Below are 12,407 nucleotides of genomic sequence, written 5' to 3'. Positions count from 1 at the left end.
TCATTTTCTCTTGCAATAATCTGCCTATTATTTCGAAATCAATGACAACAGAGTTTTCAAAGACCGCTTTATCCGTCTAAACTTATTTGGTGTTTTTCTTTAGTGTCCCTTTAAAAATGCGCAAGCACTTTTCATATCTGCATTCTCTAATTCTTGCATATTGTGTGTGCATGCTTGAATCTTGTATGCATGGCAGGCTCTATTGAAAATGTACACTTATTGTATTTGCCCTTTAATAAACAGAAAGAATTGCTCAAGCATCACTGGCTGTTTCACATGCATAGCTTATATTGTTGCCAACAGCATATTCCAAAACGTTGACGCATGAAATTACCCCATTCATATCTTAGTCAGCATGCGGTGCAATAAACAGTATAATTCCTTTTGTTGTTGTCATCAGTCCTATACGAGATAGCTGGTTTCCAGCTGCATTGGTATAACTTGTCATGATGTGTTGGAACTTGTCACCAGTCCAGGAAGCGTTAATCTGAACCTGAATGTATGTCAATTAACTATGGTACGAAATTGATGCGATTACTACTGGTGAAAGGGCATCGGTATGACTGATGATTTAACTCTTTGTATGCAGCTATAGCTATAGGTGCAGTGCTCTTGGTTCACACTGACAGCCAGTCACTACCGTAAGGTCAGAAGCTTCTGTTACCGCAGTCACTGTTTGGGCTCTCTCCTGGCTCAGTACGATGCTGTTAGTGTGAGGAAATGGCACACAGATTAGTCACAAGGTCATCACAGATCTTCGCGGAATTACTGCAAAACTTATAAGGTGCCGTAGCAATCCCCATGACTGTACTAAGCACTCACAGGACTGCCTTTTTTGTGTATGTTATTTGCAGATTCGTGCTGATGGTGAAGAAAGGATACCGGGACCCTCCTTACCACAACTGGATGCACGCTTTTGCAGTAGCCCATTTCTGCTACCTGCTTCTCAAGAATCTCTCTCTTATTGGGCCTTACCTCACGTGAGTACTGCTCGTGTTTTCCTCCAGCGGCGTTTATCTTATCTTCCGCATGAGTTGTGACCTTGTTTGTCACCGTGAAAGTTGAAGTTCTAGCAGCACATGGCTGTTACGTTGTTGGTGTTCACTGTTATCGTTGTGAGCACATCATAGCGTGCTGGCGCCAATTCTTATCTTGTCACACTAGTGTTGTCTTGTGCTTTGTGTTTTGTACATTGTATTCTGCCAAAAAAATAATGTCTCATTATCTGCTAGCTTGCAACTTCGAACTTTGCCTTGCTTCCTAGTGCTGTCATATGATAAGTGTACCTTTTCTTTTTTTTCTGTTGTGTTTGCAGTGAACTGGAAGGCCTTTCACTGTTTGTGGCATGCCTTTGCCATGATCTTGACCATCGGGGAACAAACAACTCTTTTCAGCTCACTTCTGTAAGTTACACTTTCATCCTTTTGTATTTCTTTACTGCATAGTCCTAGAGGAAAGCATTAGTGCTGTACACAGCAATCGCAAGCCCTTGGGACTGGTCGCAAGCCCTTGGGAATTAAGCCCTTGGGACTTAATTGGGACAATTAAGACAAAAGTGTGCTAGCGCATCACAAGCAGCTGTGACATATTGTTGTGTGCTAGTCAAATACAGGGTACTTCCGTGCACCTGTGCTAGAAGAACAAAAGAGGGATAGTGTTTGTCAGGAAAGTGGTGCAATGCAGAGTGTGTTCAGTTCATGTGTAACATAGACTGCAAAAGTCAAGTGTGATTGCAAAGGCCCTATGTTTGCTTGTATACTACAGTTGAACCACATTGTACGGAAGTTCTATCCGACATGAAAATATCCAACATTCATTATATTGGATATACATTATAGGTTTTTGTGGTAATATTGGCGAAAGACAATGGTGATGACATATCTGCGAGAGAAATGCGAGCATGGCGTCTCTGACAGGCCAGCAAAGGGCCTCCTGTCGATTTTGATAGCTTGTTAGTGGCTTGTTGTGCCAATATGTGGCACACAATTACCACTTAATAACGAATGCCATTCAAGCCATTGTTCATATACAGCCGTGTGATTCTTGTGGTTGCACAGGATCAGCACGTTGGCTTGTTGGCTGTGAGACAGCTAACCCAAATCGTTGACCAAAACATGCATGTGCATCCAAAATGTATTGTTTCTAGTCACTCTTGCTGAGTCTTTGCCATTTCTGCTGTAAGAATACATATATAGAGCTGTAAGTGAACATTCTTCATTGTAAATAATAGTGTCTCGAATCTCGCATTTTCAGTTATTAATTATAAGCAAGGGAATTGTAAGCATTTAAATTAAGCATGGCCAACCAAATTTTTGATTTATTTGTTATATCCTATAATTCATTATGTTTTTGCTTGCTATATCAAGTCTTGACTGCATTTGTTGTGCTAAATCTTAATATATGCAGAGCGAAAAGTTGCTGCATGAAGTTTATGATGAATGTATTGCTGACTTGATTTCCATTTCATTGCCTTACCTTGTCTGTGAATTACTGTGTATATAAGCAAACTAAAAGAATGCTTGTATTTACTGTATTATCATGTTGTCATGTTGTGATAGTAATGAGTAAGACACTGCCAAAGGTGTGAGTTATGTATTGGGTGAACTTGTGTCCATAGAAAACAAGCAACACGCAAAACACAATATTAGTGGCAAGCACAGTCATCATTCATTGAAATCTGTTGTACAAATGTGAAATGGTTATCTATACATGACTCATCATACATTCCAGCATAATCGTTGGTGCTCGTGTATAATCCAGAATGTACACAGCTATTTGCTTCGTGCATGCAATCTATTTAGACAAGATTCTATCGCTATAGAATTGGTGACTACATTCTAGAAAGCCCAGATACATCTTGCACTGAGCGATAACTTTGTAGAAGTGGTTAGGCGGTAAAAAAAAAAAAAATGGTCACCGGAAAAAGATGTGTGGCAGTGTATTTACCAAGTTTTTCTGTTCTTCCTTTAGAAATCCATCCTGGCATCATTGTACAGTTCAGAAGGATCAGTCATGGAGGTGAGCACAATGTCTCATGCTATTTCTCTTGCTTGAGTTGCAATGATGAGTTGCTAGTGAAGTGGTCTTACATTTGTTTTGTTATAAATTTTGTATGCAGCGCCACCACTTTGCCCAGGCAATGGCAATACTGAACACAGATGGCTGTAACATCTTTGAGAACCTTTCTAGACAGGTGAGTCGCTAAGTTGGGATTGTTTTTTCATTGTTAATTGTGAATTTTTTTTCCCAGAAAGGCCGAAATTTAGTGAGAATAAAAGTTGCTTCATCTGTTCATATGACTGTTTCCCTTTTGCAGGAGTACACTGATTGCTTAGATCAGATGCGTGACATCATCTTGGCCACAGACCTTGCTCACCACTTCCGGATCGTTCAAGAGCTCAAGCTAATGGTGGATGGTGAGTGCTGGAATGTGGAATTTTCTCTCTGCATTTGCATTGTCGCGATTCATGTTGGCTTTGAATCACTTTGAAGAGGCAGCTTGTAAACCTTACATTTTAATCTCATTTTACTCATCTGCTATTATTTGCTCCCCACTGGCACAGAAGGATACAACTACGACAATCGCAAGCATCACAATCTCCTAACAAGCATGCTAGTCACATGCTGCGATCTCTCGGACCAGACAAAAGACTGGAAGAGCTCAAAGAAGATAGCTGTAAGTACAGTTTTGGATTTACCTCTACAATGCTGTATAAATCATTGTTGACCCTCGAGCCTCTTGCTTAATGAGAGCCTTGACTTAGTTGCTATGTTCGCTGCGACAGCTTTTTTTAATTAGGAAAATAAAAATTAAAAATTAGGGGGAGCATTAGTGGGGATGGCCTTACAGCAAAATATACAGTGACTTCGAATCTTGCTGTGGTTGAATTATCAGGTTCTCTCACGGGAGCACTCGTATAGAAGCGAACTTTTCATGACAAAGCATTTCTTCGCGGCTACGAAAGATTGCCTGCCCAGTTTTGCTACGGATTGTAACTTGTTCACTGAAAGGGGACGGTTCCCTTCATTCCCATCACCTTCATATCTGCTTATGTTTTAATGTGGAGTACTGAGCTCATCTTACTGCAGTGCAGCAGCAGTCTTTACAAACATGCTGTGGTTTTCCTATGCTAGGCTAACATGTGCAGCAGTGACAGCCGGAAGACTGTGACAGTGGCACACGGCTAACATTGAGTCAGGGATCTAGGGCCGAGAATGAAAAGATCATGACAAATAGCTTGGCAACCTCTGCTCCAGCCTTTCAGCTGAGACCGAAGTTTGCTGTGTGTGTCTGTAAAGGCACAACCACATGTACGCGATTTATGAGTGATGGTGACAAGCAACAAGTTTTGGCGTCGTGGAGGTGGATCCAATGCTGTCACTTGTCACGTTGCTGGTTTTTGGCCAGCCAGAAAATTTCACTTTTCACCCAGAAGTGTCTGCAGCAACTCTTGCCGGGAACAGTGCAATTGCGCAACAGCATTGCACGCTGGCGGCATGGAATAGATTTCCATTGGCGGTGACAGCATGATAAAGCTGGATCTAATATGCCTTGATTAAAACGTTGGCCTTGTGGTACATTTGTGATTTATTTACAGGTGCACTGTGATATTTATTTGGATAACAATGGACATTTTTGACTACTTTATTTCGCGATATTGTGTCCATGTGGTAGCTCCACGCTGTGACGTTTGCATATCGCATGAATATGGTTGCTGCTTAATAGCAGGTGTTGCTCTGCAAGCTGTTGCCTGTGGTGCTGTTGCACTTTCATCATGTGTGCAGTTTTGCTGTGTGAGTGCAGTCACATTCTTTGAAGAAAAGTTGACTTCTACTGAATGCTCAAGTGCTGTTTCTTCAAAACTTAAAGTTCGAACCCTGCAGTAGTCTAAACTGTTTACTTGCGGTGCAAAAAAATGAAGCCACTACTTCATGAATGCTGGGCGTAGTGTTTTGCCTGCTGGGATCTGCACACTCAGTTCCACTGTCCTATTTGCTGTCAGTGTGAAAAAGAAGATTGTTTTGGAAAAAGTACAAATTATGGCACTGTGGAAGTGGCCCTAAAATAAGCGACTATATATAGTGTAGTCCTGGGGACTCATCACATTACTTCAGTAGTTTGTACTAGGTGCCTCTTTTGGCAACACATTAGCAGTCAGCCTTCGTGGTAGTGGATGTGTTAGTCATGCATTTGAAATGAAGGGATACCTCTCTTCTGTTATAAACTTGAAAAAGCTTTCTGTGAGCTACTGCTGTGACACAGTGTGATTGTAGGCCACCTATGGCCATCATACCTAGAAAATGGGACATAGTGATTTTGTGACACTTGTTTTGCCTGCTTTCTGCAGGAGCTCATCTACAACGAGTTCTTTTCCCAAGGAGATTTGGAGAAAGCGATGGGTGTGAAGCCGAGCGAGATGATGGATCGTGAAAAGGCATACATCCCCGAGCTGCAGATCCACTTCATCCAGACCATTGTCAAGCCCATATTTGAGTGAGTGTGCCGTGACAGCTCTGGGGGCTGTTGCGAGATGTATTGAATGTTGTGAAATATGGGGTACGTGACTGTTCTGGCCAAACCCTTAGCATGGTCACACTCGTATTTAGCACAGAGCTGTGCTATTGCATGGTGCACGCTGTTTAAGTCCAGGTGGTTAGCTTTAATAACCGGGAGGTTCGCTCTTGGTTCATCTCACCAGAAAGAGTTTTTTTGAAGTGTGAAGGCTTTCTTCTTAGTAACCTCCATCTGTGTGTGCATGCCTGTTTGTACTACTTTTGGCTGGATCACATTTTTTCTCTCTGTGACAATTCATCAACACTTGCAAATTTCCACAGAAGATATTTTGTTATTTAAAACATACATTTGTCTGGCATTGTTGCAAGAGGTGCATACTTGGTAATTTACTCTGAATGAGAGAATCAAGTAATGAACCAAAATTTGGTATATTACTCGGCATACTCTGTGAAATGACATCAATGCAAAAAATTTTAGTGCGTGCCATCCAGACAGAATAGCCACTGCCTGGCTGACTTGTCAAGGTAACATTCATAATTTACCTTTGTGCTTGTACATTTCATATGTTCTTTGTCTTTGCTTGCACTAATTTAACCACGAAATACAAACCAGACTAAACCTGTGCGTTGTTAAACTTGTATTTCCCTAACTTTATGTATCCTCTCCAAGCAAAAAGAGAAATTGTTCCTGGTAGCATTTTCATTAAAATGTTGAACTGCTCGTGGGAGTGTCTTTAAAGAAAGGCTAATGTAATCAATGGTGGAATCAAATGAGCGAAGCTGCATAATCACATATATTGACATTGCAGTACAACTACAGTGAAATATTGATAAATTGAGTTGCTGTTGGTCCCATCAAAGTCCTGTCTATTTGAGTAGAGAAAAACTACTGCAAATTTCAACTGCAAAAACCCCGCACCGGTTATTTTGAACAAGATTTTTCGTTGCCACGAACCGCTTTTCGGAAAAACCCGAGCCAAAGGCAAAGGCTTGATGCGTCACCAGCTACCATAATGTAGCGAAAAATGATGAGAAAAGACAAGGGGAGCCAAATTTGAACTGGAAAAAGTACTGTTGTGTGCGACCTCCTTCTCCATGCAGTTTAGAAGGAGCAAGAAGGCGCCCCCAGCACACGCTCACCTACGCTAGCCAACTAGCATGTGCTTGACAGTGTGTGCATTTTTGTGTTCAAGTGTGTTCGTGCCCAGTCATGCTAGGCACGTACGATTGGGCTCACAGATGAGGCCAAGTGCCTGTGACCCAAGATCAGGGATGCCAGATTTTTTTTGTAAGAATGCAATGTCTTGCTGTGAACCACTGCGTCTGCTCAATAGGCTTGTGTAGTCGGGCACTGTGATCAGCATGGGAGGTTCCAGTGTAGCTTCTTTGTACTCACACTGAATCTGAATTGCCAAACCCTGAGGCCAGTATCCCTCTAGGTTCCGTAAAACCATCTTACCAGAGCAGGCCTGCTATTCAAGCTGGCCAGTGCATTACGATGGCATGTTTTACATGTAAAGTGTATCATTGAGATACAGCAAGTGCTTATTTGAAACATGGTTGGCATTGTCTATAACTATTTAATGCTTAATATGATGTTTCTTAATATAGTTTCAAACTCATGTTTGCTGTCATTAGCCAACCCTTGCAATACAGTAGTGGTGCAATATGAGGCACTACTTTTATTTTGCCTCACTTCACCTTGTTTGCTGTTGTCTAAATGCTTCAGGAAGCTTTCCAACAAGCAAAGTTGACAGCTTGTCTGTTCTTGTGGTAGTGTTTGTCGTTGATCTGAGAAGGCAATCTTGTTGTCTTGCACAGCCTTCTGGCCGAGATGTTCCCAGCAGCGCGGGAGACTGCAGAAGCTGTGGACAACAACAAGATGTACTGGGAGAGAGTCAGTGACATCTGTAGACGACGGTATGCCAACAGCGCCTCTTCACTGGACCTTTTTGAGGATGAGAAACTTGAGAAGGAAGTGCTGCGATGCTTGGAGAAGATAGAAGGTATATGTCAGCAGTTTGTACTCACTGTGTGCTTACTATAGCCAAGCTACATGAACAACAGTTAGTTTACATGCATTATCATGAAAAACCAAACATAGATTGAACATAGAAGAAGGACAAGGATCCAGTACTCCTCCTGTGTCTATTTTCTGTTATTGTGTCTTGTATTCACACTTTTTTTTATAAACAAGTTAAGCATTGGGCTAGTTGGTGCTGCATGATCGATGTTTGTCCAGCACATTAGACATGGTCAAGGGAATGGACACACACAGTGCTGGACTACCTTATTTTTCTAGGAGCACGTATAAATGTGCTTTGCACCATGAAAACATGAAAATACAACAGAAGTAAGGCACAAAAAATGCAATCTGCGGAAAGCATCCCACTGCACGCCACACTGAGCATTTGGCATCTGTTGGGTACCCACACCTTTTCCCCAAGATCTGTTGCGGAAAAATCCTGCTGTCAAAAAAGAAAGCTTGTAACAGTGATGCAGATTTCAGTGCCACAGCACAAAAGCAGGATACAAGAATTGCGGTTATCCTGTACCTGCACCAGATTAGCCATAATGTAAAGTGCATTGGCAAAGGAGTTTGTGTGAAAGCCATATTTTTGGCACCTAAAAAGCTAAACAGTGTGCCGTCAAGTCAAAGTTACCTTAGGACCTAAACAATGATGAATTACCAAGCATAAAGGCAAGTTCGTGCTGTGTGGTGAAGGCATAGTTTAATGAATTTCGTTATCGTGCAGGAGCGAGTATGCAAGTCAAACTTGGTGGTACCTAAACAAACGAGAGAATAATGCAAGTCAAACTTGGTGGTGCCAAAACGAACGTCTTCGAGAGCGTAGGTATAATGTCTGAAGGGTTGTTAGTGGGCACCTTGTGGTACATTGCCGCAATTGTGGTTGTTGGCCTCATTTTGGTCAAGCATATGTAGTTGTAAAAGTCAAGAATAAAGAGAAATCAAAGAAGTGCAAGGAATTTTGAAAAGGGGTAAAAAGTGCGTCAGTGTGTCTTCACTCTCTCTGTCAAAAAAAGCAGTGTGATTTCTTATTGCGAAATGACATGTGGTGGAATGTTTTCTGCAGCTATCACGTATTGTGCATCGTTTCTCTTGTCTTTTCCTGCCTTGGGGTAAAGTGCATTCATTCCTGCTCCAAAGAAAACAAAACTCAGTTGTTAGTTCAGTGTCATGTGTGTCTATTCTGTTGTCCATGTCTAATGAACTGGGTAAACATTGGTTCACTAACAAGCTCTTATAATCTCCAAAGAAAGGATGTACCACCTTATATATATATATATATATATATATATATATATATATATATATATATATATATATATATATATACAGAAGCCGCTCTTAATTTTACTTTAAACAACAGGCCCTCAGCAAACAGAATTTCTGCTACAGTAAGCTCTCAATATAAAAAAAAAGTTATCAGGCCAGGTGATTGACTTCGTTATAAGCTGTATTTAGTTATACAGTTATAAAAGAAGTGTAGTGTGATGAGATGTATAGACTCAAAACAGCGTCGTAGCTTGAAAATGTATATAGAAATAAAGCTGTATACTTGATAGGGGCGATGTGACAGTGGCGAAATTCTGTGGAAGCCTGCAAACAGTTGTCTAGTGTGTCTATTATTGCCATGTGATACATTTAGTCCCGGCAGCTTCCGCCGTGTGACGTAGTGACCTTCGCTGCACTCTTTGCTTAGGCAGGCTGTTACTAAGAAATTCAAAGTGTCATTATCTTTGCTTCACCAAGCGATTCCACTAGGATTTCCCTGTTCATGTTTTGTACTAAGTGGAGTTAGCTGCTACAGCACCTAGAATAATCCTGTCATATTAAATTGCATACGCTATCAGCATTTCAAGAAACTTCGAATGAGGCTATATTTCGAATAAAGCGATTTCCATATTATGAAAATTTACTGTATGGTAGAGAAGTACATTATGAGGTGATTGGCCTTTTACATAGTATTTAAGCAGTACAGACCCACTCAGTGCCCTTTAAATGGCCATCATTCTTTGTTTTTCTTAAGCCACGGTCTCCTCCTTTAGCTGTCTTTGCTACCATATTAGGTTATATTTGCTCATTCATTTTTGTAATACCAACTACTCCCAATATTTGAAAAATGGCACCCTTCATATGCTTCTGTTTGTTCTCGGTAGTACATGGAAGCCCTGATAAATGGGATGGATACCCACCTTGCACAGGCCCATTTAATGGAATTCGATTTATGTAGTTAACTTCTATTTACCTAAATTATCCAGAAAGGTTTTAGTAAGAATGCTCGATCTGCACTACTCATGAAGAATGGTGACTAGTTGGTTTGCATAGAATTTGCACAATAAATATTTATGGCAACAGCTTTCAGGTTGCATTTAACATTTTTGAAAGGAAATGTATGTTTAGCTAGTGCCATTCCAAGCCAATTGAAGATGCCATTGAGTGAAAAGATTCACAAGAGCAAGAATATGCAGCTGTCATTAACGTGAACAACTCGAAGCAAAAAGCTGTAAGGAGTCATTAGAGGAGTTGTACAAGTGACCTGTGAAAAGATAAGCCCAAATGTACTTAGCTAGGTGAACTGGTGACAAGGCTTGTTATGTGCATTTGTTTTCGGTGACCACAATTAAGTACAAGCTCTGCCCACGAAACCTCACTGGATCTGTGCTTTGCATTTCCATGCTCCACAACACAGCAGCACATGCATTTTAAAATGACAGGATTATTCTAAGTTTCTGAGAGAGACCAAAAATTTAACAAGTTCTCCTCCACCTTGACATCATGAGAATGAGTGAACATAGTTGATTAGTGCATTTATAACACTTCTCTTCGAATTGCATAGTAGTATATCTTCCACTGCATATACCCAAGTTGTCAGAGTATAGCAATGAGTTTTTACGGATGTCTGCATAGGTGGTTCAAAACATTTGCACGCAGAACGTATTTTTCCAGCTATTAAGAAATTTGGTGCTTTTCTTTTCCTTTTTCAGAACACGAGTGATCATAGGCAACTAGAAAAAAACCACTGGTTCGATGAGTCAAAATGGCCAGTCTAGCACTAGCCGGAAGCTGATGCACTTGCCCGTGCTCTGCCCTCAAAATCAAAACACTTTGCCCCCTCCCCCCTGCATTGTGGGGGACAAAGAAGAGATGTCCATGTGACCAGTGTCGTAAAACCTCCTCGCACCAGGAGCACACGCACCCTCTCCCTTACCACTGCATTCCAGACAAGCGGTTGCACTTGCGGCACTGCTACTCCCACGATGGTATGCGCTGCAGGCCTATACCGTGACCGTCTGCCATGGAGTCACGGCAGCGGGACCAAGCCATGAAGGAAAGCCTGGGAGACCTTCAAGCCATCCCTGCAGGTCTTGGACCGCTTTGGAGAAGCCATGCACTAGTACTCATTTGCAGCACTTGTTCTTCTGCTTTTTAAGGAAGTCCTGGTGCTTGTTGTTTGTACTCTATTCTTCTGTTCTCAGTAATTTGACAGAGAAGGCACGGGAGGGAGGCACAGTTGTCCCCTCATTATGGTCATGCCACCCTCCAGACAATTTCTGTCACCATCACCCATTGTTATTTATAATTCCTTGTACATATTGTGTATATTAAGAGTTTTTGCCTCCCATCTCTTTCACCTAAGTGTCCACGCGCTTGTCGCCACCTGGCAAGTGTCACATGGTGCTGTGCTCGATGAAAGAAAAAAACAAACAATGCTGCTGTCTTTTTTTGTGTGTGCGTGCGTGTATGTCAGTTCAAAGGCAGCTGGCTCTCCCTCAAGGCAGAGGCTTGTTGGTGTGCGAGGCTCACAACCTTGCAAGCAGCACACCCGACATGAGGTACTGCGAAACGACACAGATGCTTCGTCAGCAATACCAGTTTTTTAGACCCATTTTGCACAAACACACATTCTACATTGAGCCCCGTTCACCTCACACCCTTGTGTGCCCACCACCTTTCAGGCATTGCAATCATTCTGTCAATGTTGTCCCAGCCAATTTGCCAAGGCTCAACACGCGTGAATTACAGAGACTGCAACACACACCTTGCTCATTGTAACTATAGTTGTCTCGTAGAGTTTGCACTTTCCTTCTGTTGTGCCTCTCTTATTGGACAGAATCGGTAGCTACGTGTCGCCGCTTACCACCGATTGCACTTCCAGTTGCTGCAGAACCTGTCCAAAGCTGGTGCATCCGGTGAGGTGGAACTTGCCGTGTACAGTGCATTTATGGGAGCACAAATTATATTTTCATGTGTAGTAGTAAGCATTTCTAGGCTTCAGCAGTGTGAGGTTGTCTCGTTAACACCTTCGACATGTTCGAATTCATTGTTGTGAACACACAATTCTTGAGAAGAATGTTAGACGAGCAAAACCGGTGTTCCTGGTTTGTTACCTTCTTGCACAAGCACAGCAGCATGCAGTTTCTGCAGGCTAGAATACACAAGTGCAAGGCAAGATATTCCACTTCATTTAACATGTTCATGTGTTCATCACTTCTCTGTACAAAGTTTGGAGAAAGGATAAGATCCTCAGGGTTTGTTTCACAAAACTCGCATATAAATATTATAAATAAATATATAAATATTATATATACATATATTGAGAGATTTTAAGTGTCAATAAATGTTGTGCGTACATGTTCCCTGCATAAAGAGTTCTGTGTTATTCAATGTTTATTTCAGGAAAAAAAATTGGAAGACAATTCCTGGTGCTTGAATGGCTTTAAAGACAACTGCTTCATCAAACAACAGGTGGAGCTGCTTTAAATATGCAGATTGCCAATTTATGTGTACAAGCAAGCATACCAAATACGAAATGCTAGCGCCAGGATAATGAGTGCTGTATACCACCAAGATTATTTTGCGCACTTCA

General features: G+C 41.6%; 1 protein-coding gene across 7 annotated transcripts in view; it reads left to right on the top strand.

Annotated features, from left to right (window-relative positions):
* The window catches only part of LOC139057275 (cGMP-dependent 3',5'-cyclic phosphodiesterase-like), a 34,614-nt gene extending 22,425 nt beyond the window's left edge, over positions 1 to 12,189 (top strand). For 6 of the 7 annotated variants that reach the window (XM_070535184.1, XM_070535190.1, XM_070535186.1 and 3 more), the window contains 9 exons: positions 855 to 980; positions 1,316 to 1,403; positions 2,971 to 3,018; positions 3,119 to 3,193; positions 3,317 to 3,416; positions 3,564 to 3,676; positions 5,349 to 5,494; positions 7,336 to 7,520; positions 10,525 to 12,189. In XM_070535184.1, coding sequence (XP_070391285.1) covers positions 855 to 980; positions 1,316 to 1,403; positions 2,971 to 3,018; positions 3,119 to 3,193; positions 3,317 to 3,416; positions 3,564 to 3,676; positions 5,349 to 5,494; positions 7,336 to 7,520; positions 10,525 to 10,535 — 892 coding nt within the window. In that variant the 3' untranslated portion in view covers positions 10,536 to 12,189. The remainder of the gene's footprint in view (positions 1 to 854; positions 981 to 1,315; positions 1,404 to 2,970; positions 3,019 to 3,118; positions 3,194 to 3,316; positions 3,417 to 3,563; positions 3,677 to 5,348; positions 5,495 to 7,335; positions 7,521 to 10,524) is intronic. The other variant, XM_070535185.1, reaches the window with a different exon arrangement.
* Positions 12,190 to 12,407: the final 218 nt, after the last annotated feature.

This window comes from Dermacentor albipictus, chromosome 3 (assembly GCF_038994185.2).
Source record: "Dermacentor albipictus isolate Rhodes 1998 colony chromosome 3, USDA_Dalb.pri_finalv2, whole genome shotgun sequence".
Classification (NCBI taxonomy): domain Eukaryota; kingdom Metazoa; phylum Arthropoda; class Arachnida; order Ixodida; family Ixodidae; genus Dermacentor; species Dermacentor albipictus.
Note: the sequence above shows the minus strand (reverse complement) of the source record. Positions and strands in the feature narration are given on the sequence as shown.